At 46.3% G+C, this 24,973-nt stretch overlaps 8 protein-coding genes and 1 non-coding gene across 9 annotated transcripts; 5 read left to right on the top strand and 4 right to left on the bottom strand.

Annotated features, from left to right (window-relative positions):
* Positions 1-875: 875 nt before the first annotated feature.
* FPOAC1_003665 (uncharacterized protein) lies at positions 876-2,134 on the top strand (the record flags this gene model as incomplete). Its single annotated transcript, XM_044848223.1, has 2 exons — positions 876-922; positions 1,012-2,134. 2 exons carry the CDS (start codon positions 876-878, stop codon positions 2,132-2,134), a joined length of 1,170 nt encoding a protein of 389 aa, XP_044714139.1.
* A 4,904-nt stretch (positions 2,135-7,038) lies between these two features.
* FPOAC1_003664 (uncharacterized protein) lies at positions 7,039-7,782 on the bottom strand (the record flags this gene model as incomplete). The annotated part of the gene is made up of 4 exons (XM_044848222.1): positions 7,039-7,159; positions 7,207-7,265; positions 7,313-7,576; positions 7,666-7,782. 4 exons carry the CDS (start codon positions 7,780-7,782, stop codon positions 7,039-7,041), a joined length of 561 nt encoding a protein of 186 aa, XP_044714138.1.
* Positions 7,783-8,214: 432 nt separating this feature from the next.
* Positions 8,215-9,854, top strand: FPOAC1_003663 (uncharacterized protein; the record flags this gene model as incomplete). Its single annotated transcript, XM_044848221.1, has 3 exons — positions 8,215-8,299; positions 8,357-8,680; positions 8,731-9,854. The coding sequence occupies 3 exons, from the start codon at positions 8,215-8,217 to the stop codon at positions 9,852-9,854; spliced, it is 1,533 nt and encodes a 510-aa protein (XP_044714137.1).
* Positions 9,855-10,091: 237 nt separating this feature from the next.
* Positions 10,092-10,778, bottom strand: FPOAC1_003662 (uncharacterized protein; the record flags this gene model as incomplete). Its single annotated transcript, XM_044848220.1, has 4 exons — positions 10,092-10,157; positions 10,218-10,311; positions 10,371-10,713; positions 10,766-10,778. The coding sequence occupies 4 exons, from the start codon at positions 10,776-10,778 to the stop codon at positions 10,092-10,094; spliced, it is 516 nt and encodes a 171-aa protein (XP_044714136.1).
* A 1,603-nt stretch (positions 10,779-12,381) lies between these two features.
* FPOAC1_003661 lies at positions 12,382-12,471 on the top strand. The gene has a single exon. It is a non-coding gene; the product is annotated as a tRNA-Glu (tRNA).
* A 306-nt stretch (positions 12,472-12,777) lies between these two features.
* On the top strand, positions 12,778-13,156 carry FPOAC1_003660 (uncharacterized protein; the record flags this gene model as incomplete). Its single annotated transcript, XM_044848219.1, has 2 exons — positions 12,778-12,889; positions 12,990-13,156. 2 exons carry the CDS (start codon positions 12,778-12,780, stop codon positions 13,154-13,156), a joined length of 279 nt encoding a protein of 92 aa, XP_044714135.1.
* Positions 13,157-14,332: 1,176 nt separating this feature from the next.
* Positions 14,333-17,461, bottom strand: FPOAC1_003659 (uncharacterized protein; the record flags this gene model as incomplete). Its single annotated transcript, XM_044848218.1, has 5 exons — positions 14,333-15,810; positions 15,860-16,046; positions 16,096-16,338; positions 16,386-16,925; positions 16,976-17,461. 5 exons carry the CDS (start codon positions 17,459-17,461, stop codon positions 14,333-14,335), a joined length of 2,934 nt encoding a protein of 977 aa, XP_044714134.1.
* A 4,612-nt stretch (positions 17,462-22,073) lies between these two features.
* Positions 22,074-22,622, top strand: FPOAC1_003658 (uncharacterized protein; the record flags this gene model as incomplete). The annotated part of the gene is made up of 1 exon (XM_044848217.1): positions 22,074-22,622. The coding sequence occupies one exon, from the start codon at positions 22,074-22,076 to the stop codon at positions 22,620-22,622; it is 549 nt and encodes a 182-aa protein (XP_044714133.1).
* Positions 22,623-23,014: 392 nt separating this feature from the next.
* Positions 23,015-24,813, bottom strand: FPOAC1_003657 (uncharacterized protein; the record flags this gene model as incomplete). Its single annotated transcript, XM_044848216.1, has 2 exons — positions 23,015-24,382; positions 24,430-24,813. 2 exons carry the CDS (start codon positions 24,811-24,813, stop codon positions 23,015-23,017), a joined length of 1,752 nt encoding a protein of 583 aa, XP_044714132.1.
* Between the last annotated feature and the right edge of the window lie 160 nt (positions 24,814-24,973).

Below are 24,973 nucleotides of genomic sequence, written 5' to 3'. Positions count from 1 at the left end.
ACAAAATTGAAATCAAATTTAAATACTTGAGTTTTTGTCATGAATATGAGTGGTGAATGTGATATCAATGATTGCGTGAAAAGAGTGTTGCCAAAGCTGAGTGTAACTTGTCGAGGGACATCACCATCACCCAGTTTCAGTTAGTTATCGGCACACACACTCAGGCTGAATGAACCGTTGCCTCGGGACTCCATTTCCAGCTAGGCGGAATTAAAAGCGCTGGATCCCAATATCCAATATCAGCCATTTAATCCCATTCCGGTAATTCGTACAACATTCACGATGTTTTTTAATTTTTAATTTTTTCAGCTAAAGTTCAGCTGGGCTTTTTTTTCTTTTCTCGTTTATCTCACACCACTTTCGCTTCTGTGTCCATTCGGAAATAAAAAGAATGGTCGGATATAAAGTGTTTCGAGGGTAGCTGTTTGAAATGCCTTTTTGGGTTTAGATCAAACTTGTCGTACTGATCTTGGTACGAGGTGTGGCGTAGTGCTACTATGGCGGTGCAACATGGCGGGGTAGTTTTAATTGTGGCGGTTGAAGGAGGGGCAAAAATGTTGTAAAGGTCATTCATTCATGTATGATTCACACCGAGATTGAAGCTTAATTTTACTTTTCTGTCATGAAGAGTCTACTACTGTATACAACAATCTAGGAGGATTGATTACACATTTCTGCATCTTTACGCGACGAGACGTCTAATTAGACAACTTGCGACGACGACGACGACGATCAAACTGGCAGAGGACGAAAGGGAAGAAGAATATTTGGGTTTGCGACAGGACAAGGACGACGAGAAACCACAGCAGTGGGAAGAATTTGGTCACAAGTTTTAACCAGGAGAACTTGAACTTCTTAAGCAAAGCATTGCTCAAATGGCTCTTAGTAGAATTGATGGTCAGGATGAGCTATTCGTTGGAGGGTGAGTACTTGCGACGCCACGAGGCCACAACCACTTTACACATACACATACACAGACACAACCAGAATGCTAATTGAGTGATCCTCCAGTCTCTGGGCCTTGCGCCGCTCCGACTCGCTGACCGACCGTCGCATAACCCACGTCCTATCCCTCGTACCATTCGACATCTCCAGCCTCAAAAACTTCAAGGACGAACCCTGGATCGACTACGGAAAGGACTTTCGTCACCAGCTTATCGATATTGACGATGTGGAGGATGCTGACTTGCTGATTGAGCTACCGAAAGCTGTCAGATTTATTGAAGAGGGTCTTGGCGCGAACTATATGCAGCATGCAGATGAAGGAGATGAGGGTGTCTCAATAGAAAAGGGAGTTGAGGATCTTGACATGACGGAGAAAAAGAGAAAGAAGAAGGGTGGTGTCTTTGTTCACTGCGCTGCTGGAAAGTCGAGATCTGTTTCGGCTGTCATTGCGTATCTCCTTCGACGATATCCAAGCCGCTTTGATCCTAACATTACACCTACTTCCATATCGGATCCGACTCATGCTACCACTACTCAGACAACAGCAGAGAAGCGCTCGAGAAAAGACACAGCCCAAGAGGCTGTTCACGCAGCTCTCACGTTTGTCCGCCGAACAAGACCCATGGCTGAACCCAACGAGGGTTTCATGGAGCAGCTCGCTCTATGGTGGGAGATGGAATGTCCAGACGACGTTGAATCTCACCCTGTTTACCAGCGATGGGCTTACAAGCGTGAAATCGACGAGAACCTTGCAGTAGGCCAGGCACCGACAAGGCTCCGCTTCGAGGATGAAGAGACGCAGCCTCAAGATGACTCAGGTCTTAGTCTACGATGTAAGAAGTGTCGCCGCACCCTTGTCACGGCGCCGTTTATCATGAATCACAAACCCTCCGACAAGCAATCTTCGGCTTCTACCTGCCAGCATTACTTTGTCGAGCCTTTGAGCTGGATGCGTGGTGTGCTGGAGCAGGGAGAACTCAACGGGAGATTGCTGTGCCCGAATGACAAGTGCGGTGCTGGTGTAGGTCGGTATGACTGGAAGGGTTTCCGGTGCTCGTGCGGTGGATGGGTGACGCCGGCGTTTTCGCTACAGAAAGCGAGGGTGGATGATGTTGTGAAGCGGCCGACGGGTCAGAGTATGGGGATTCGGATGCCGCCCGGTCTAGCTCCGCGGAACGGAAACTTGTGAGGAACAAGGGAAACGGGGGAAATCTTACTTACCCAGATCAACAACATACACCCTCTCTCTTCTTGCTCCGCGTGAAAAAAGCCCGATCAACAAGAGCCCATATCCGTGACTTGAAAGACTCCGGTTTCCACCGTGGAGCCCCCGAATGACATGTCCGAGAACCCTACAGGACCCCGAAGTCTTGGCTTTGACGGGTCCGCCTATCACTCGGGAAGCTCTACCCTGTCGAGGATATGATGATGCTTTTTGGGAAGCTCTACCTTGTCTGGTTACATTCTTTTCCCCTCGGCAGCAATATTTGGCGAGTGAACCATTGAGAGACAAGGAGGATCAAAAGCCCAGCGGGGTAGGCAGGTCTAGGGCTTACAGGGCGTGAGATGATCAAGACGTGCATGCGTGGGAAGAGGAAGAGACAGAAAACTCGCATGTTATGGGCATACTGAACCGAAGGAAGAGAGAGACTGGGATCGACCGGAGGGTTCGGGCTCCAGTCGAGATGATGACTGATGGCATGGTTCTGTTTCTCTCATGTGGGTCATTTCCGAAGCATGGATTGACGATGCGAGCGGTTTCAAGTCCGAAGACATACGGTAGTTCAAAAGGCTTGAGAGAGAGAGAGAGGTATTTGATCCCATCAGCACTAAAAAGACATCTTGATCTGAAGTGATACAATACTTCAACGCCCCCCTCCAAAAAAACAAAAACACGCCCCAGAGAGAAAGAGAGAGCCTCATAGCCCTGCAAGGAGCACACCGTTTCTTTTTTTGAACCTATAACTGTGATGTGATAAGCCCTATATGGATCTGATATTCCTACCTTGACGCTTCTTCTAGCGTTGGGAGTTTTGACAAAGATGAGATGAGAGTTCCTCGACAAAAAGGTGGACTTGGACCAAGCCACTGTAGGGCTGACTCGTTCCTCAACCAATAGCAAAAGACATGAATAAAACAATATATATGCGATACGCATATGTATCTACAATACGCCCGGTTGCAGTTTCGCCCTTGATGATAGATTAGTAGATATTTTGGAAGCCTGCCTGTCTGCCCACCCCCTCACTCCGTAAGTAAGCCAGTCAGCACGCTTTGTCTCTTTGGTCTTTGCATGGAACTAACTTAACTACCCTTGCTCCGGAGAGTTCTCAAAAAAGACTGGACTTCTTTATTGATGTGGGCTTTTATTAACCTTTTTGTATCACGATAAATAAACATGTGGGACGGGACATGAAAATAGCCTCTTTCTCTCTTCTTGGCAAAGACTGCTTACTTTTTCTTCTTCTCTTTTTTTTCGACTTGTGAAAGCAGGTATCGGCGATTGCCTTTTGGGGGTGGTATAATCCATGGTTTTAGCAGATTTCTGACTCGGCGATTCGCCCTGTTAATGTTGGTTTGTATCATCTGCATATATAGATAGATAGCCCTTGTTCGACCAACAACACCAACGATCAAACGGGGGTACAGCTTGGATTCCAAGTGGTCATAGCTCTTCCTCCTCTTCCTCCCATCTCGGTAGATATGTTGATGACGTTTTGGTCAAGAGGGGGAAGCTCGCATCTTGATACCCTTTTTGAATGTGACAGCTGTGTATTTACTCTGGTCATGAGGTTTGACAGCTAACTAGACAACACACACAAGACTGTTTCTCCTCTAGTCTGCGGAGACTACTACTACTATGTACTACTACCCGCAGTGTGCTTTATCGGTAGCTGCATGATATTGAATGCATGTCCTTATTGGTTTAAAAAGAGTAATCGTTTCGACGACGCGTTGGTTTCCGTTTGAGGAACGGGAGCGATGCAATGGTACTCAAAACCTCACATCCATCAGTCAGTCGTCGCTCCATTTGTCCTGGAAAGTTGTAGCTCTCTTTGTCAGCCCTACCACCCAGTCCCAAGCTTCCATTGTTTCAACAAAAAGTTAAGTTTTTCTTCCAGTAAAGCCCTAGAACGAGGCAGGGTTTCACTCACGCAGGGAGGGAGGGGCGTCAGCTTCTCTTCTTTGTTGCACACATCCCTGGAAAAAAAAGAAAAGGTACTTGTTAATCTGACGGCATACAAGTACCGTCGTTGACACTGGGCTAAACGTCTACAAATGGAAAGATTCACCGCCGCGTGGTTGAATCCTACCCCAACCCATGAGAACTTGCCGTGTTTGGACCCTTGTTTATATAGCTCGAAGCTGTAGAGAAGGAGATTCCGTAGTAATAGTAGCTGTTGAGCTTGATCTCGGGCATTACCGTCTTACTCTACGATATCCCACAGCATGAAACTCGATTGTCAAAATAGGTATGTCTTGTCAATAAAGCCGACGTCAAACGTTGTGTCGAGAGCTGCATGTATGTCACTCGTCCGTATATTTCGTCCAATGTGTTGCAGTGGCCGGTCCCTATCACAGCTATCATCAAGACAGCCACAATCAATACTCTGTATGCACAGCTCAATATGAGAAGCACGCATTGATCGTCACATGTCTGTTCTCATGTCAGCCCTATAATCCATGATGTGGAGTGAAATGCACTTTGCTAAAGTCCGAGATGGGTCACGAAAACCTGGGCTCTTGGATTCAAGGTAATGTTGAACGACGTGACGCTATTAAAGACTCATGCCATGGCATTTTCAAGCTGGGATTCAGGTACCTAGCGGCGTGGCTGGTGATCCTTGATGCATGTCACTCACTCCCTCGCTCACTATTTCGTCTGCAGTCATCACCTAGACGAAAGTACTTGAAATCTGGGTCTTGGTCTATAAGCTTTTGGCATCGTTATGTAAGATCCTATTTCTTTCTTTTAACGCGGTCAAAAGTGCGAGCTTCGGGTCCGAGTCGCGAGTCGTCAACCGTCTTACATGGGACTAAAGAAAATAGAACAAAATAGCCCCAAGGAAGGAAGGAATAAAAAAGGCTGGTGCCGTGATTCTGCGGAGATCTGACAAGGGGTGCTGCAATCAAATCATCATGGTTGATGACTCGAGCCATTGACGAGCTGTCACGATACCCTCCGCATGTAACTCGTCTATATCTGAGCAATGAGAGACGGCACAACAATAATCACATCATAGCTGTACCTACAGTGTCAAAATATCTGACTGGTAATTGTCGCGGCTCTTGAAGATGCCGCACCAGAAGAGTAAGCACTAAGGATTACAGCAAACCCCGGGCCCCGCACAGGGAGGGTCACATCCCATTGATGACTATCCTGTTAGATGCTGACGAATGCGAGATTTGGGGAAGAATCCCATGTCGTTTTTCGATGGGTATGTTGCAGTATGTATGTATGTAGCTCGCTGGCAAAAAACGTTTTCCGAACAGACCAATCGCACGCAGAAAAGAAATATGTACATGTTTCAGAAATTGGGCATAATCAGCGCGGTCAGTATGTAAGAAGTGGGATAAAAAGAAGATCTACATGGACACACCCAGTGATGGGATGGATGGTTGTCTCTTGTAGTTGATGCATTACCCCGGAGTTGGGACCTTTCTTGGTAACTTTGTCTCTTACCGGGATAAGATACAGGTTTGTGACCAACCGCAGACGTGATGTGTAACAGACATGTATTTATACGCTGGTGGGGGATATGTGGCTTGCGCAGACATGCTGGGAGGATACTGATGTTGTTTGTCTGTGGCAGAAGAGTAGAATTGAAGGGTGAACCTACTGTGCGGCGAAGACCTTGACCAAGGGAGTGACAAAGGGTTACCACTGAGTTGACTGTAGTTGCAAGAGTTGTAGCAAACTTGTCACTGAAGTGCTACAACGTTACTGATGCAGGGACTTTCCTGTCAGCGCAGTTTTGTGTAAACGTTGCTCATGCTGACTATCTTTCAGATCTAAACACAGAAATTCTGTTCAATTGAGACTACAAATGGTTGAGAGTGAATATCTACTGGATGTGTTGCAACTGCAAGTGTCAATTATACACTCTATGGTATATTTGTCTGGATGCAACGTTCACTGAAGAATTGTACTGAGCTTGTTTGGCCTTGTTTGCGATTGCTTTGTGAGATACGTCAAGGTGTTGTTGGGCCCGGATACTGTAGCAGTCTCTTTCATCCAGGACATCAATTCGTAACTCGGGAATGGCCGTGGTCAATTGATACAGTCATGCAAGAATAACTTCCAAATCGGTTCTATTCGAGGAAACCCCGTAAGTGACAACGTTGCGTAGTACTTTGTGTGGCATAACGTACAGTCATGGCGAACCTGCTATTCGTAGTTGGGGAAGACATCCTCAAGCACTACACCAGCAAGAGCCAGCTCATACCAAGGATATATGAGACAAACTGGTGAATTGGAAGCCAGTTACTATCACAAAGGCTCGCAGTCCCTGACCTTGGGCATCCCCTGTGACCAAACAGTCATTAGAACAGGAGTGTTTGGATAGAGACTCGAAGGAGCGGCATTCAACTTGTTGATCACAAAAACAGGGACAGCCTGTACGCAACTTCACCCAAGGCTCTGTCTACCACTGGTTGACCCCCATAACTTGATCACGTTTAAGAATGACTCACACTGGCCTGGAATCGACCTCAAATGAACAAGTGGCTATCGGCGCATCTTCAAGGTCCAAGTAATGATGGACGATATGCCTTCGCAATGGAACGCGATGATGAAGAGAGCTCAAGGTGGGGACGTCGTACTTTACTTGCATTTATATACACTTGAATAGCTGTCCATGTGATCTGTGATTGAAGCTCCATGCACAGCACAATGAGAGTCGGAGGTAATACCATGTCAAGACCCAACAATTGAACTGAAGGTGATTGCGCAAAATAGCACAATTCAAACTCTTATTTGTTATACAGACCGTTCGACCATGCCGCGTAACAAAGGGAAAATGAACTCTTCCTATTCATTTCTGATCTCAAGCGCAAAGACTGAGGAGTGATGATGCAGTGTCATGATTCCCGTCATCGACTGGGAGCATCGGATGGCACAGATGGGAAATACCCTGGCTTTGATGATCGCTCTCGGTCTAGTCTTGCAGCTTCGGCTTGTCGCTTCTTCAACAGTCTCTGTTGGTAAAAGGCGCTGGGTGATGTTAGTATCTTGACACTTAGGAGGTATAAGAGACTTACGCCTTTAGCTCGAATACACGAGGCTCTTCCTCGGGGGCAGGACTGCTCTCGTCTTTGTCCTAGACCAGTTGTTAGTTGTTGGTCATTTGTTGCGTGTCAAACTCACCTTGTCCTCGTCCTTCTTCTCATCTTTGTCCTTGTCCTTTTCTTTATCTTTATCCTTGTCGTCCTTGTCCTTGTCCTTGTCCTTGTCATCCTTCTTTGACTCCTTTTCCTTCTTCTTCTTTTGCTTCTCCTCGTATTCCTTCATGACGCGTTCCTTTTCCTCTTCCAATTCTTTATCGCGCTTCTTCTTGGCAGCCTCCTCATCGATCTTTGGTGTCGCAAAATATCGATCCTTCAAGTGAACGGGACAGACAAAGAAGAAATCCTACCATGTGAACGAATAAGTTTTCGAGTGCAAAAATGAAAAGATATTCAGCTGCCTTGCTTGGCCTTGAGATATCTCATCAGGCATACCTTCTTGTCTGGAGTGATTAAGACGGATGTGCTTGACTTGTAGCAAATGTCACACGCTTTGGCTGCTGAATCAGCGACCTTGCGGTGCGTGTAGAGATTTGGAAACGTTGTAGACATGGTGAATGTCTTGTAATCAAAGAGAAACAACGAACGATAGTGACAAGAGTCAGTGTTACTTGTGGTTGTGATTGTGATTGTGAATTGGGCACCTTCAAAGTCGCGGGGGATTGAAGCGCGGGTCAGGTCGCCTGACGTCAGAAAAGCTGATAGGGTGAATACCTAATCCCCTGAAAGTCAACGACAGCGCCTGTAAAACCACTAAAAACTGCATGTTCTAGCGCTAAAGCAGCCCGGGACCTGACTAATAAGCGCTCTCCAACATGAATCGCTGCTATCTTATCGCAATCCATGGAACCTACGAAATATGATGACCTATGCATCTTTGATCGCCACGAACCAACAGTAAACAATTCTTTCACCATACACTATCCTTTTCCCACCCAAAATAAAAAAAAGTCTCGATACTTTGACATCTATACGAGACTGACCATGGGCAAAACTCTCGATACAGAAAAGCTGGGCTCAGTATTTGGTACCAGGCCTGATATTCTGTCTGGCATCCAGAAAGCAGCAGGTAAACAACAACCAACCCCTGAAAACATGTTTACCATATTCTAACAAGATCCCCAAGACTCTCCTGCAAGAATCGCCTTGTTCAACGAAATTGCGACCCATGTTTACGATCAATTATTAAATGGGAGCGCTGAACCCGCGCACAAGAAGAGAAGAGTCGACCTTCAACAAACCAACGGAGCCGCGAATGGCACGAAACCTCGTGCCAAAGTCGAGACCAATGCCGCCGATGAGACTGTCTTGCTCGAAATCAAGGAAATCTCCGTTTCCGTACCTCAGAGGAAGAAGTTTGAGTTGTGTTTTACCGACGGCCACATTTACGCTCGTACACCAAACACTACAGCTCCTATTCCAGCCATAACATACGCGTGGTCAGATATTGGTACGCGTTGATGTGACCTCATGAAGAGTTGCGTGCTAATTTGTTGGTAGAATATGCCTTTTATCTCCCCGTGCCCGAAAAGAACCAGGTCCAGCACAACTACGTCCTTTTCCCACGAGGAACATGCCTTCCCTCCAAGACGAACCCCCCGACCGAAGAGCCGCTTGTCTTTACAGTACCCGCGACGGCGCCCAAGCAGGGCACGATAGGTGGACCTGACGCTGGAAGTGCGGCAGCCGTATCGGACAACTACAAGTCCCTATTCCACTGGGCATTGAACCGTCATCTCAAGCCCATTGGCATTGACATCGTTGCGTCAAACCCCAACAAGTTCCAGAGCATGGTGCGACAGCCTCACAGACCGAGCGAAAAGGCCGTTCACGTCAAGGCATTCAGGGGGTCCAAAGACGGATACCTTTTCTTTCTCGAGACTGGCATTCTCTGGGGTTTCAAGAAGCCGCTCATGTTTATACCTCTGAACCGCATTGCTGCGACAAGCTTTACTAATATTCTCCAGCGAACATTCAACGTTGTGATTGAGGTGTTTGCAGGCGAGGGCGATGCGACAGAGGAGGTTGAGTTTTCCATGATTGACCAGGAAGACTACGGCGGTATTGACGACTACATCAAGAACAAGCGCCTACAGGACCGAAGTATGGCAGAGCAACGAAAGGCCAAGCTTGAACTTGCTGAAAACAGAGGACCCAAGAAGAATGCCGAAGAAGGCGAGGAGACAGCAGCAGCAGCTGGTGGTGACCTTTCTGAGCTTGCAAAGGCGCAACAAGATGCCGAGCAAGCGCTACAAGATGAAGAGGATGAGGATGAAGAGGATTATGATCCTGGTAGTGATGCCGACTCTGACGGTTCGGGAGAGTCTGATGATGACGATAGCGATGATGATGAGGACGACGAAGATGATGACGATGAGGAGGGAGAAGAAAACGCAGAGGAAGAAGGTGAAGAGGGCGACGAGCAAGCCGAAGAAGAAGAAGAAGAGGAGGAGGAAGTCCAGGATGAGGTGAAGAAAGAGCCCACGCCGCCACCAAAGCCCGTCCAAAAACCTGTAGTAAAATCAGGCTGGGCAGCACTGAGAAGTGTTCCTCGTGCCCCTGCACCAGCACCAGCACCAACAGAGAGCATGGATCTGGATGAGGAGAAATTTGACATTGTTTAAGTGAATTGGTATGTAACGATAGAGTCGGTTGGTTGAAGGTGGATTACATAGTTAGTATAGAGAAAGCGAGGGTCATCGCATAACAAACACAAGTCAAGACTCAAAACGTTTACTGGGTTGTCTGATATGCAGAGATCAAAGTTCAATTAATAGCAAAAATAAATAATCCATGTGGTATCATGTCGCAACCAACTCTAAGCAAAAACATTCTCTTGGTCCTTCAATATCAGCATCCCGCTACTTCTGGAAACAGCGCACTTCAGTTCTACCACTTCGGTGGTAATCAGCAAGTGGCATGTTACACTTGGTTGGTCTCGTTAGCACATTATGTTTGAGAGTCCTCGATTCGAGTAGACGACTTACGTTTCCGCACTGATGATGAACATCCTTCAGCGAAGAGATACAATAGGGAATACAACCCAAACAAGCGAAAAAGCATACACCCGCCGCAATAGCACTACACGCCCAAGTCAGTCAGTACATAAATATTTGTCCAACAGGGTCATAGGTACTTACTGCGTCATTCCTCCAGACTCGGCCTTTGTCACTGTCATGGCTCTAACTCCACAGCTTGGACAGACTACAGGTGCACTTTGGCTTTGTAGGTTCTGGATGGGCATGCTCTGGTAATTCTGCTGCTGCTGCTGCGCTGGTGGAAAGACTCCATCCTTTTGACCTTGTGGTTGGTGTGTAGGCGGTGGATTGGTTGGGTTGTTTGTAAGTGGTGGTTGAGCGAGAGGAGAGCTAAAGTCTCGATTATCGTACTGCGGCGGATGCTGCTGGTTGTGAACGTCCTGTTGAGTAGTATGCTCAGGGTACTGAGACTGCTCAGGCTGGTTGTAGTTATTCTGAGTAACAGCTTTAATCTTGTTAGTTCAATAACTTGTCTCTCTTCTCATCAACAAACATACTAGGTTTCTCCATTGTGAATAGAATAGCAAGTAATATTTTTTTGGTTTGACACTAAAAAAAGAAAGTCTGACACGATACTATCTATCTATATCAGGAACCTTCTTGCGCTCTCGAGTACTTATATAAACCTCTCATGACAGACAAGTGGCAATGATATTCTCGGAACTTGCCTATTTCTCTTTTTTTTTACTCCGTCACACAGCCTTGGAGGATGCATGCTTGGCGAGCTGGGGATATATACTGAGGTCATACCCGAGCCAAGCGGTACAAGTCACCGCTTAAGGCATTGTTTTGGGTGCGCCGTGATGTCACGAAGGATTATCGTTGTCTGGCGATCTCATTTTTACAGTGACGCGTTTATGCTGAATGTCATGCAATAACAAGGAATGATATTGGGGCCTAAATGGATGGATGTGTTGTTGGCAGACGTCACAAGCTTGGCAGCACGAGTGTGGCGGGGTTTGTGGCTGTGCTTGAGGATCTGTGGCGAGTAGTAAGTATCACGCGGAGGAGGTGATTTACAACAAGGCAGAATATGTTTTAAGGATGACTTGTTATTTATTGTCTGTTGCAGTTGAGGTTGGTTGGTATTGAAGGCTGGGCCACAGTTGAACTCACGGCAGTGTAAGTTAAGTTCAATGGTGACAGAGGAAGACAACGTTATGCAACTTTGATCGTCACGACTGTCGTGACGAGAAGCCTCACCTCCATCAACCACATCAGATAGCGTGATTTATTAAGGAATATAGTCTCTTTAGAGTTACCTCTTAGATTATAATAATACTTATTAAGCAGGTCCTTCTCCTCTATAACCCTATATATATTATATATAGAGATCTAGAGAGATAGAAAGAGATATAAAAGTCTATAGCTAAATATTATTAATATTACTTTATTTTTTATTTTAATTAGCTAGTTTTAATTTATTAAGATATATTTTAATAAAATTATTAAACTATATAGCTTATTAAGAGTTAATTAATTAACTTAATTTAAGGCCTTAAGGATTAAATAGTAATTTTAATTTTATTAATTTAAGTAATTATATAATATAATAATATAATATAATAATATTTTAATTATAATTAAATTAGCTTAATATACTATATATTAAAAATAGAATATTTTATTTAATTATTTAATTATTTTTTATTATAATTATTATATTAAATAAAAATAATAAAAAAATAATTATATTATTTTAGATTTTTTTTATATATTTATTTTAATATTAAGTTTTTATTAAATCTTATTAAATTATATAGCCTTATAGCCTTATTACTCTTTTTATTATTCCTTCTTATTATTTCTATATTAGGTTTATTAAGAAAGTTATTTTTCTCTTAAGTTATATTAACTTTTAAAGACTGGCTTAATAGCTGCATAATTATGCAACTTTAATCCTGCGAATAATTTAATAATCTTTATCTTTAAAAGTCTAATAGTGGCTTTTCCCTTTGATCCTCCAAATAAAAAGACAGTGTTGAAAGTAACACAGCCATCATATCATGGTACGCTTCAACAGGATCACTCCATGGCGTAGCTCTCTAATTCCTGTCAATACTACATGGACTCCAACTCGCGCAACAGTTTCCAATAATCACCAATTCCGATTTCCGGTATGGTGTAGTGGCTAACATTTCGCGCTCTCATAACCTGAGAGATCAGTACCGCGGAGCCCAGGGTTCGATTCCCTGTACCGGAGTTATCTTTTTTGCATCTTTTTGTGATTTTTTTTTGCTGACCAAGGGGAAGATTAATCGCAACCGTAGAGTAGAGATCATGTAACCCACCGAGTTGAATCGAATAACGTCTAACTGCTGCTATAAGTAATTCTGTTACGAGGTGGGGGAAGTCCCGCGCAATCTTATCATCCACTATCTTATCTCCTCAGCACGTGACATCAACTCCAAACTTTCCACTTCCCCCATCATCACGACCCTCACCTAGTCGTCGCCCAATTATCCATTCAATCCAATACAGGCTCGTGTCTCCCTCGACAATCGCAAAAATGGTTGGCAATCACAAAGCAATTCGTCTTCCCCCCCTCAAGACTCTACGAGTACACAACCCAAAGCGTCAAGTGGAAAACCCCTGTATTGCCATCATGTCCAGCGTTCTCGGTACGTGTTTTCTCACACGCCCTCCTCCACCCGTCAGAAGCTACAATTTAGGGAAAAGGAGAAACAAAAAAAAATAGTGGCTAATGATTTTTAACAACAGCATGCTGGGCTTCTGCAGGTTACAACGCAACAGGCTGCGCAGCAGTAGAAACTCAACTCCGGAAATGCATGGATGGACCCGCTGCTCCTCCTGCGCCTACGAATACTATTAATTACCATTTGGCGCGTATGCAAAAGTACATGACTGGGCCTAGGAAGCAAAAGTAAAGGGGGCGTTTACTTGGAAGGGGAAGAAGTAAAGGGCGAATGCGAAAAAAAACGACTGGGAATACTGGGTGGTAGAAGAAGAGCGCTGCTTTAACGAACGAACGAGCGAACGAACGAATTGGATGGAATGGAAGGGGGAAGGGAAGGATTACTGTATAACAATACCCGTACAGGGATGGATAGACGGAAAGAGGAAAGAAGAGATGTATAAATATCTCTGTACAATTACAATACGAATGATTACAACTCACGGCATGCGACAGAACACAAGAAATGTCGAGACGAGTCAATCCTACACCCACGACATCTACAGCACAAGAACAGAAACATGCTTCATTCAAAGTGTTTGCATTTCAACTACCTAACTCACTCTGCAAAACACCCTCTCTCTTACTCTAACCCACAACCACAACTCACTCTCTCTCTACCCATCATGAAGCGCACACACGCACACCCAATGCCCATATTTCCCCTACGCTTTCTTCTTCTTCTTCTTTCCTTTCTATGCACACACGACGAAAGGTGGGAGTAAAAATCCCAAACACAAAAGGAACGACAACCCGGGAGGGGACAGAAGAACAGAACAGAAGAAAAGAAACAACACAGAGAAAACAAAAAAAGTAAATGACAATGAATGACAGAAAACGCCCCCGATATCTTAATAGTAGCGCCGGAACCCATGAAAAAAAAAACTGACAAGATGTAATGTGATCCCAGGAACCGAACAATGATGACTCCATGGGGTGAGACAGCTGTCTAACATAACAATGCCATCAAGACGCATGCGAATTGGGCATTGCATGCCAGACAGCCACCCCAGATCAAAAAGTAACCCAAGAAAAGTGCGTCCGTGGGACGAAAGAGTGGCTCGAGTTGGCAATTCTCGTTAGATAATGACAAAAAAAAGGAGATGATGTGTTTCGAAAAGTCGAGTCGCTTGCCGTCTATATGGTATGATTCGGCCCATGTCCAGCCGTCCAGACGCCCTTGGTTTGTTCGTTATCGTGCCTTGATCATGGTAATGGTATGAGTTTCGAAGTAAAAAAATGTAGAATATCTTTTTTCCGTGCGCCGAAAAATGCGGTAATGATCCGTGGGTATCCCAAGCACAATGCACCATTTCTACCTCCTCTCCGGGTGTCAATCGACATTGGGTGCGCGCGCATGATAGGTAGTCTAGGCTGTGTCGCCGACGCAAAAGAGCTCTATCTCTCCTACGCCTCCAGAGTACATGTTCCTGACTCCCTCGCGCCACTCGGTAAAGGCGATCTGGATGTCGTCGTCACCTTCGATGGCAACGTAGTCGCCGTCTTCGTCACGGTATCGTAGCTTGAGCATGCTCTTACTGATGCTGCTGGTAGTGAAGCGGGCGAGTTTGGCATCGATGCGGTCGACCAGAGATTGGTAGGTGATGTTAAAGGCCACCACCAAAGTAACGTAATTGCCTGATTCGCAGTTCACTCGAACCTTGAGCTGGGTTGGCAGAGGCATCTCGGGGCTTAGAGGATTTGCTGATGGTGGCGGCACTGTTGCTGTACCAAGAGCTGGGGATACCGTTCGCGAGTTCGCAGTAGCAGGGTCAACCCGGAGGATCTGGTTTCCACCACCTGGCGTGATGGATCGTGGGTGAATTGGTTGAGCAGGGAAATGGTTCATGCTTCCGCCCACACTTCCTGTAGGCTTGTGCATTCGTTCTCGCTGAGCTCCAGGGCTGTTGGTCTGGGCTCGAGTGGGCTGATCAATCCTGGGCGATCCTGTTTGATCTCGAGAAAGGTTGGGGTTGTGGCCAGGATGCAAGTGTTGGGGAATGCCAGGCACGGCTGGGATATTTCCGTGGCTAGGTTGGCGAGTACGTGGCATTCCTGGTCCGTTAATATCGGGAGTGCTGTACGAACGGTTCCTCTGCTGTGCCGCCAGAGCGGCCTGGCTGCTAGAGGACATTGCCGGCAGAGAAGGTCCTCGGGGGTTGCGATTAGGATTTGGTGAGGGACCATCGCGGGACGGAGCACGGGGCATCGCGGGAGCAGTGTATCGATTGCCATTGGCATCTTCCCATTGTTGTGGGTTGGGAGTGGAGCTCTTGGGGAACCCATATTGAGGGGTTGAGAACATTCCACTGGTAGTGCTCGTCCTTGTCGAAGCTGGTGACTCAGTGACAGGGGAGAAATAACTGTCGCCTGCCCAAGCACCGGGTGAGTGAGCGCCGTTTGCTGGAGTCTGAAGGCTGAGTGATGCGGGTGGTGCAGGCAGAGGGAATCGAGGTGGAGGAGCGCGCACCATTCCGGCAAGAGACGCAGAGCTTTCACCAGTTCCTGCTCGAGCACGAAGGTTGTTGCTTGAAGCTGTTCTGGGCCCCAAACTCATAGGATGAGTAACTCCACTGAACCCGGCAGGTGCTGTTGCTGGGCCAAGATCTTCGTCGTCGTCGTCGTTTTCTTGCAGATAGGGATTCTCCAGGCCAGCTACTTGATCTCGTGTCCAGGCAAAGTCGGTTGAAAGTGTGTCCGAGTTTGTTGATTGGCGTGGCACGTTATGCTTCCTCTGGGCCTCCAGAGTGTTCACCCATTTCTTCAAAGTCTCCTCGTTCAAAAACTTGATGATAAAGTTCTCGACACCTGGGTCTCCCTTCCACCAGATCTGCACGCTGTGGCTGCCTGCAAATAATTAGTTTTGCTGATCAGGACGCCCGAGTTCCAAACTCACCTGGCTTGGTAAACGACACGATATCGGTCACGTTGGTCATAAAGATGCGACCCTTCAATTGAAGCTTGGCACTCTTGTTTCGGACCTTGGGGCCTGCTGAACGCAACTTGTCCTTCTTATCCTTGCTCTTGCTTGATGAGATTTCCTTGCAGCACAGAAGGATAGACTCAAAAAGGTAGATCTCGTACTTGATGGTGTTAGTATAATTCGGGTGAGTTTGACGGGAACCAGCTTACATCCTTCTCTTGATCTGTCTTTCCAGTGATGACTCCATACACACCATGTAGGAGGAGCTTGCCAAATTGCTCCACCTTGTGGCTCTTCCAGTCCTCCACACGGCCGGTGAGATCCTTAACAGCTTCGTCCAAAAGGTCACGGTTGACTGCTTCGTTGGCTTTGGACAAGACTCTTTCAGCAGCTTCGCAACCGCTGGTCAGGTCCATCTTGATCGTGTCATCCTCAGTTTTCTTGTTAAGATCCTAGTTTGTGTTAGTTGCTGGTCAGCTCGTGAAGCGCATCAACCCACCTTGAGCAATAACGGATATTTCACCAGTCTTTGCATGGGCTTGAGCAGGAAACCGTCGAGAGTGTTGTAATCGGCTGCGACAGGGTGCGAAGAACGTTGAATCTTGTCGAAAACCTGGTTGGCAACCATTGCGGCCTTGCGCTGGTTTGCGATAAAGGGCTGGTAAATGTCGATCAAAGCATCCTCGTAATGAACAAACGGAGCTCCCCATCGTTGGTCTGGGCCAGGCATGGAGTTTGTTGTCTCGACTCGAATGAGGAATCGGCGCTGGAAATCGAGGATTGAATTGATGTTAAAGAAAATCCGATGCAGGGTATCACCGGGAATTGCGCCTTGCTGTTCGAGTGTCTTTTTCAAGTCGTGCAGATTCTCGAGATCTTGGACGTATTTCCGCTCAGTGTCGACAAGTTCCCTGATAATATGATCTCGGTAGGTCATCTGCGCTCCAGTAGGCTCGTTATTCTCGATATCAGGTTGAGCTTGCATAAGATAGCCGCGTTCCTCTGCTCGGTCCAAGACGTAGTTAACAACTTGAGTAACCTATACAATTAATGAGCCTAGTTCATAATTACCACAAAAAAGGCACCAACCTTGACGAAACCGCTTGTGTCGTTACCCATCAAGTCGGTGATGACAAAGCTCTGAGAGGAAGGAATGTCTAGTTCCTTCATACATGCTTGAACGAATTTGAAGATGGCGATCTTGGACTTCTTAGCTTCACTAGCGCTAGAGTCGTCGACCTTGAGCTCGTCATTAGGTCGCAAGGCATTGTAGATGAGGAGCAAAGGGTATCCAGATCGGAAAAGGTTCCATAGAGGATCGACAGGATCCGTGGGATCGAGCTCGTCGAGATACGGGCCAAAGCCAGGGACTTGAGCCAGGCGCTGCTTCAGAGAGATGCAGATCTGGTACAAAGATCGCGAAGCATCGGCCTTTTGGTTGATGATGTTGGCCGTGGCATGGACAGGACCGCCATTTTGAGGTGTGATGGTCGTGGCGAGGGAGCTCAAAGAAGCTGAGGAGCCAGTGTAGGCTGTCGAGCCCGAAAGCTGGCTGGCGCGCGGCGCATGGTTCATACTGGTCTGCGAAAGGCCACCGAATCCGTTGGAGTTTGGCTGAAAGGCCGGAGTTGTATTATTTCGTAGCAACGGGGCATGGGCCATAGCCTTCTACGCCATCCGTCGAAAGAGGAAGCGTTGGGAGAATGGATAGGCGACAGCGGCGGCAGGGAGATGCGAGGAGACGCAGGTTGTCGAGGGAGGTTCGGGACGGTTGTCTGTTTTGGTATCAAGGTCTAGGAATGTCGCTTGGCGTCGACTCAGAAACGTTTCAACGAGCGGTTCGACGTCATCCGGCGGTGAATCGAATCGAAGAGTAAGACTTTGGCGGGCGCTGGGGTTTTCGCAGTAGATAGTGACCCAGACAGGCGGGGTAAGGGGTTGAGGTGTTGACGGTTTGTTGAGTGAAGGCGACGACAAGGGATAGAAGACAGATCGCGTAGACGTCCCTTTCGAAAATGGGCAGCTATAGAGGAGGTAGTCCGGGCCTGGTGATGGCTGGTCGAGAGTGTAGAGGTGGTCTCGGGGTCAGTCAGGCGGTGGAGCGATCGAAGGGGGGGTTCAGAGAAGCGGATCGACGATGCCGGTGTTGAAGAAAGAGATTCTAATTCTGGCAGGCGGGCCAAGTAGTCCGATGTATAACAAAGACAAAGAGGAACAGAATAGAATTAATTAATCGTCCAAAGTCTAATCTTTTTTTTTTTCTTTTGCCTCTTGGTTCTGATAGTCAAAGTCAAAGTCAAAGGGGAGACGAGACGAGACGACGAGGCTGGGCTGGGCGTTGATTTAGGTTAAACCAAACGGCAGATGTTTAAAAGGAGGGAAGTAAGATGGATGGACGGATTGGACTGGCTGGAGAGCTGGACCGGAAGCGCTACTGGACTGTTTAGCGGGGGGGCTGCTGGCGTTGTAACTGGAGCTGGAGCTGGAGCTGGAGCCAGTTGAGTGGAGGGTTCAGTGAGTAGGCGCTGGGCTGATTGTCTAATGGCATGCATTTGTTCACATGCTGATTATGATTCGATGATTGACTCGACAAATATTAGATAGGTAGTTCATGTAAAATCTGTGTAACAACAGATCGAGAGAGACTTGGTAATCTGGAGGGGAAAATAGAAATAGGGGATCATAGCATAGTGCGGACAATTGCACAGTCGACACTGTACTACAGGGCGCAACTCCAAGCGATACAGTCCGTGCAATGAGTGAGTGACTTGACTTATTAGGGGACGTGCATCTCTTTGGGCATTAATAACTTATTTTCCCCAGTGCTTCTGTTTCAAACTAGCCCAAGCCATCTTTTTCTCTTCTTTTCCTCTCTCTCACTCCTTGTTTCCGGAATTGCTATCAAAGATGTTTATTTTTATTTCCTTTTTTTGATGGCTGATAGATCGACGGCGATTAAGTTTTGACCAAAAAGAAGGTTTCTAGAAATAACGATCCCTTGTTTAACAAGACGCAGACGCAAGCGCATGAATCGTACCGTACCTGCACTATAGTAAGACCCTGATCCTCACTCACAGCGAGAAGAAAAGAAAACCTAAAGAAATGGTCGGTATTATTGATTGTGTTACCAAGCATTCACTAAACCACTTCTAATCCATGTTCGCTCAGAATTTATGATTCAGGGATCAACAGGGGTGCTAATCCCATTTATCTGTTTGACCGGACCATCACATCACCGTGGACTAGTTAGTTAGTCTAGTCTACTCAAGCTAAAATACAAGAAATATTGCTGTCATGGCTATGACCATCACATGGGAATTACAATTACTTACAAACCAAGATTGACGCCCAAAAGACGGCCTGAAGATGAAAAGACAGAAAAGACAGAAAGAGGGGCTTGGAGAAAAGCATGGCTTGACATGGATAAGCCCCTGAAACCGTCAGAATGGGTGGTGGTGGTGTGGTTCCCCTCCCTCCCCTCCCTTTTTCCTTCTGGAAGGACGTACAGTTTTAACAGTCTATTGATTGCGGTTGCATGAATTGTTGTGAAATCGGAGGAAAGAATCCCGCATTACGGATACAATTACACATAAAACCGATACGGCCCGAGAAGCTTTCAACGTAGACACGTTATCAAGAACTCTATCCCGTCCATCACTATCTCTAGGCTCAATCTACAGTTCAAAGCAACGCCATGTCGCACTGACTGTGTGGCGGTTAGTAACCTCGAATCGCAATTGATCAAGACCGATTCCGTCCCTAGTCCCCTCAGCAGATCTCTGCATAAAAAGCAACGCAGATATCCGATATGTTTTCTTTTTCATCAACAGATCATCCAGTTAATTAATTCCCGAGTCTATTCGTTGAGAAAGAAAGAAAGAAGAAAAAAAGACCCTTTGAAAAAGAAGCAACCAGAAAAGACGCCTTGCGTTACATCATGGATCCTCTTCAAGTCTTCATCTCTGCAAGCTCAGGGGGAGCACACGTCGCTAGCTCTCCCCTAAGGTAGAGAAGGTTTCATGGAACCTTCGAAAGGATTATCGGACGTGGAGCCCGGTTCCTCGATCTTTGGTCTTGTCTATTGGTTCTATTACTGCACAATTTCAATTTAATGCTTCTCTGTAGCGGGGACTAATCTACCAAGGTACCACCTACCTTGGTATCCAGGTACAGTACTAAGTCGTGCTCCGTGCATTGCGGCACATGGCAATCTGAAACGACCGGTTCAATGCACCCACCATCTACAGCTTCTCTCTCTCTCTCTATGTATCAATCACGCCAAGTTATCGTCACTCCAAACTTGCACAGACTATTAACTTAATTTCCACATCTCGATACAACACAGTATTTGGAAGGAGATCAAGACTTCAAAACTCACGCTTTGAGACTAAACTCAGTAGCTTGAAACATTCTACTTCCCGCTTTTGCTTACTGCATGTCTCTTTTTATGCCTCAACTGCAACGCAACGATGATCATTCACACAAGCGTCTCGGGGATTAACCATATTTCGTAAACGATCAGCGTCGTCACCGTTCTCAAGTGTCCTTCTCCTCTGCGTGTCGTATCAGCCATCACCCGAACGCTGTGAAACTTTTTTTTTCTTTTTTTTTCTCCGATGACAGGTTGAACAAGGCTCGTATTGTTTATCCCCCAAAGTCTAGTTACATACTCTGTAGTCTACATGTCTTTTGAATTGTGGGATCATCATCCCGACTACGTTCGGTGGAGAGATACATACATGTAGAGTTCATGCGCGTTGAGAGGATGGCCCAGAATGGAAATACTTCCGTCATCAGTTAGAGGGCTTTTTTGTTCATTTCAAGAAAAAAAAAACCTCCACATTTTTACTCAATGATGTTTTTATGTTCCAGCCTTGTGGGTTTCTTTCTGGATAGCAACGTTTTGTGGCTTCCTTGTGGCCCATCTTGAAACGTTGTTTTGGGGCCGAATTGATGGCTGTTTCCAACGCATCATCATCAATCGTAGATGTGCATATGCACATGCACGAGAGTAGTTAGTTGTATGCCGAGGTTTGAGTGTTTGGTGTGTTGTCTTGTGTGTGTTTTAATGGCGCTTAGGCTTTGGCGCATATACGAATGCAAACATTCGTTGATTGTCCACCTATTGTGATTATTGAGCTTCATCTCTGCATTGGATACTCCACACTTGGCACGTGGCATATGAGCAAGAGCCTGAGGATGTAAAATAAAGCATAAGGGACGAAATTCATAGAACACTTTATGCTCCTTAGGCTATAGTTCTTAGACTACTTATTTTTATACCCTAAGACTTGGGAGGTTATTTCTTCTGCTTGCTACCCACTAGGTGCTTTTCCCACTCCATCTCGAGATGCCCTCGCTCAATCGCTGTGAAACTTGCCTACCCTGTATCCATGCAACTTGTTAGTCCAGATGTATCACCATCGTTGTCTTTACCCTCAACAGTAGTCTTGAATGACGAATACTGATTAATTTATCATACAAAATACTCTGCAAAGTTCTTAGTCGGCTGGACCTAGTTTTTATCCAGACCCGATGACGAAAGACACCTGCTTGGGTAGCATTGGGCCTTCAAGATATACCTAACAAAACAACAACAACAACCAGTGACGACAACAGCTAGTGACGAGAACGACCACAGATAGATATAAACTCGAATACAAACTCTCAAAGTGACATTGTCCAATGGGCAACAGAAGAGATATCTGAGCTTTGACATGCAAAAATAAATACCCCAAGAGTAGCTCTCAATAGCATAAACTATCCTACTGACATAGTCTCTCATGTCTCTAGTAGCCAACTTCTCTACTACCCAGAGGATTGATTGTCTACATATTAGTTGAACTTGATCAAAAACACATAATTTTGTTGAAAAGCGGATGTTGATAATCGATGCTGATTCGTAGATTCTCGGCTATCATCAACAGTGGGTTAAAAGGCCAATCACTTCCCATTGAAGTAGGTCACCCCGCGTCCAAATCATCTGGCGGTCTGCGGCTCAAAACTAATTATCCAAAAAAGATCTTTTAGGATATATATATCGCTCGTTTCTCATTATAAAGGTAAGCGAACTTGGGATAGATACATGACCTATCTAATACCTTGTGTGTGTGTGCGAGATATCAGGAGAACAGGGCAAAAAAGAAAGAGTTTGACTAATGCGGCCACACACTCACAGCTTACCATTATGGTACAACTCGTCACAGTAGCTCTGCACCATCGAGACCACTTTTCCGTCGGGAATGCTCGACGAATCTTCGACAAGCAGGCTTATCACTGGAGCATCATGATCATACCAGAGGGAGGACAGTCGGAGAACTGTCACTCGTTCGATGCCACCGACGCTTCCCACATCAACCCCGTCACCTTTCGCATGAACAACCCTACCATGGACTGGTGGTTCCGGTCCGAGCTGGACATTACGCCGCGGCGACATGAGAAGCTGCTTGGACGGATCGTCATCGGGGAGATGCCCGACGAGGTGTCGGGTGAGGAGCTGGGCGAGTTCTTCCAAGGGATTCCTCTGCCCATGAAGAACACGAATCCGCAGCAGAGTTCCGTGACGTGGATCATGGATGCTATCCAGGCCATGCAGGAGAAGGGTTGGACCCATGATTTTGATTTGGACCGCTTTAAGAACTTTGCTGTTACTTATGCTGATGAGAAGATGAAGGGGGCTGAGGCGGAGGAACCAGATTTGAAGTTTTATGAGAGTTGGAAGGCTTCCGTTCTTTAGATATATGTCATGTTCTGGGAAGCTCCATAGGTTACTTCTGGGTTTGCACGACTATAAATGATATCCACAACATGCTGAACTACAAAGTGTATTCTGCTGTTTTGATTTCACAACGTTTTGATAATGAAGGGGTTTCGAATCAAACCTCGACAGGTCTACTCCAAACATCACAGAGGCTGTTTAGAAACTATATCAAGAAAGAAACGGGAGAACAGCCACGGTCTTCTCAGCCTTGAACTTGACTAGACGTCGGCTTGATCCGAGCCCACCCAAGCTCATCCAGAGTCTAGACCGAGGCTGGAAGCTCCCGAGAAGCATGGATCCACTGTACCTTGTCTCTGTACCTTTTTCAACTTCAGTCTTGCAGTAGTGTTATTCCCAGCCTATAACTATTACATACCCAGCTTGGTGGACTCCAGAATAGCCTCAAGCTCTAGAACAACATCGTTGTAAACCTCCTGCCTGAACCCATCCTCATCCAACCCACGAGTCTCGGTACAGTCTATGCATCTCTGAACTACAGCCTGATACGCCGTGTTAATCAAAGCAACCCTCTCCAACAGTTTGTGTGCCGCAATTGAATTACGGATCACACCATTGTAGTCACCATAAACGGGCTTCTCGTCTGGAGACCGAAGTTGCTCGAATGACTGGCCAAGGATTATCTCCAGAAGAAGAATCCCTAGTGCAAACAGCGTAGGGTTATTTAACGAGGGGCATCCAGGTGTAGTTGTAGTATTTGAAAGTTGGAGGGGCCGTGCTGGAAAACTCTGTAGGAGAAAAGGGTATTTGTACGAAAGGGTTTCATCTCTTCGAAAGAAATGAATGTTTTTCCTTGTTAAAGCTTCTGGAAGCCATGGAGTTTTGCTCAATTGCAGAACACTCGATGCGATAGCAAGTGCAAGTTGAACCTTCTCGGCCAGAGAGATCAACGGCTTGAGACCTCCTTTACCCTCGAGGATGTCACTCAAGGTCACTATCGACCAGCCATCACTGTTGGCTGTGGTTCCCAACGGATACATTTGGAAATGCCGATCTGCGCACTGTCTGTCAATGAGGTGGCCGTAACAGACGGGTCGTGCTTGTCTAGCGTTTCTCAAAGCCTTGCAAAGGTTGAGAGGTTGTTTCGATAACGCTTGCTTCTCTTCGTCGCAGGTCTTGATGAAAGCTACGTCTGTGGCAGGACGGCTCAACGCTGCCATGGCTGATTTGACATCGTGCGTTGGTCTTGTCGAACTCATGAATGATAGGCTTTGCTTGATCCCGAACGACACTCTCTTGATAGTTTTTGTCTGAATTTGTTGTTGACATGACTGCGATCCTATTGTTGTGACCGAATTTGCTGTTTTGATGTTCACCTCGTCCCAAAATCTCTTTGTTGTTGAGGCTTCTACTATCTCAAAAGAGATGGCCAACCTGAATTGGGTATTTCTCAAAACTTTCTCGTCTTCGCACTCGTATCCTATCTCGACGAAGCGCGGAGATAACTCAAGACTTACGTCATGGGCATCGGTGCAGAGGATGCTGGAGCAGAGGGCTCGATAGATACTGGTCGAAAGATCTCGTAAGATCTTGAAAAGCTTGCCGCGAGATTGTTTCCTCCGACTGGGTTCAAGTCTTATACTCAACTTAGTCAACGACTCAAGATCGCTGATGCCTTTTGATATAGTAGCAATATCGTCTTTGTAATCGTCTCTGTGGAGGCGATACAAAAGCTTCTTGAATTCTCTGGTCATGCGATTCTTGTTTACCCATTCGACCTGGTTGCTGTTAGCGATGGGGTAACGTGTGAGATGAATCGTGTTACCTGGCCATCTTGAGATATTTGCACCCTCAATCGACTCATAATAGCCTCAAGCGCCTCTTGTATCTCGACAATGGTCTCCTCAAATGGATCGTAGGCATCCCATAGCCTCCGCCGAATCTTGTCATTTGTCTCAGGGACTCGCCATAGCGGTCCAAAAGGACTCAGTAGCATTGGCTCGATATCTCTTTGTGGTACAACATCGTTGATGAGAAGATCGCAGACGTTGTATAATTTCGCTCGTTCCGTGGTCAATTGGCGATTCAGGCTTTTCAGCTCTGATGGTGCTTTGCCCCAATCGCGCATAAATTTGCAGTAGGTTTCTAAAGCCGTGACGAGCAAGGGGAGCGACCCCAAGACTATGCCAGCAACTTCAAAGCCAGACATTACGTGACACAGTGCTTGAAGAAGGTCTCTTGGTCTGGTTGCTGTGTTCTTGGGCCTTGATGAGAATGATAAGCTGCAGTGAGTTTTGTGAGGTGGTGGATAACGAGTCTTACAGCCTGCGTATCACGAGTCCTACCAACCCTTGCCAGTTGCCACAGAT

The sequence above is a fragment of the Fusarium poae genome, chromosome 1, assembly GCF_019609905.1.
Source record: "Fusarium poae strain DAOMC 252244 chromosome 1, whole genome shotgun sequence".
Taxonomy (NCBI): Eukaryota; Fungi; Ascomycota; class Sordariomycetes; order Hypocreales; family Nectriaceae; genus Fusarium; species Fusarium poae.
This window is presented reverse-complemented; position numbering and strand designations above follow the sequence as displayed.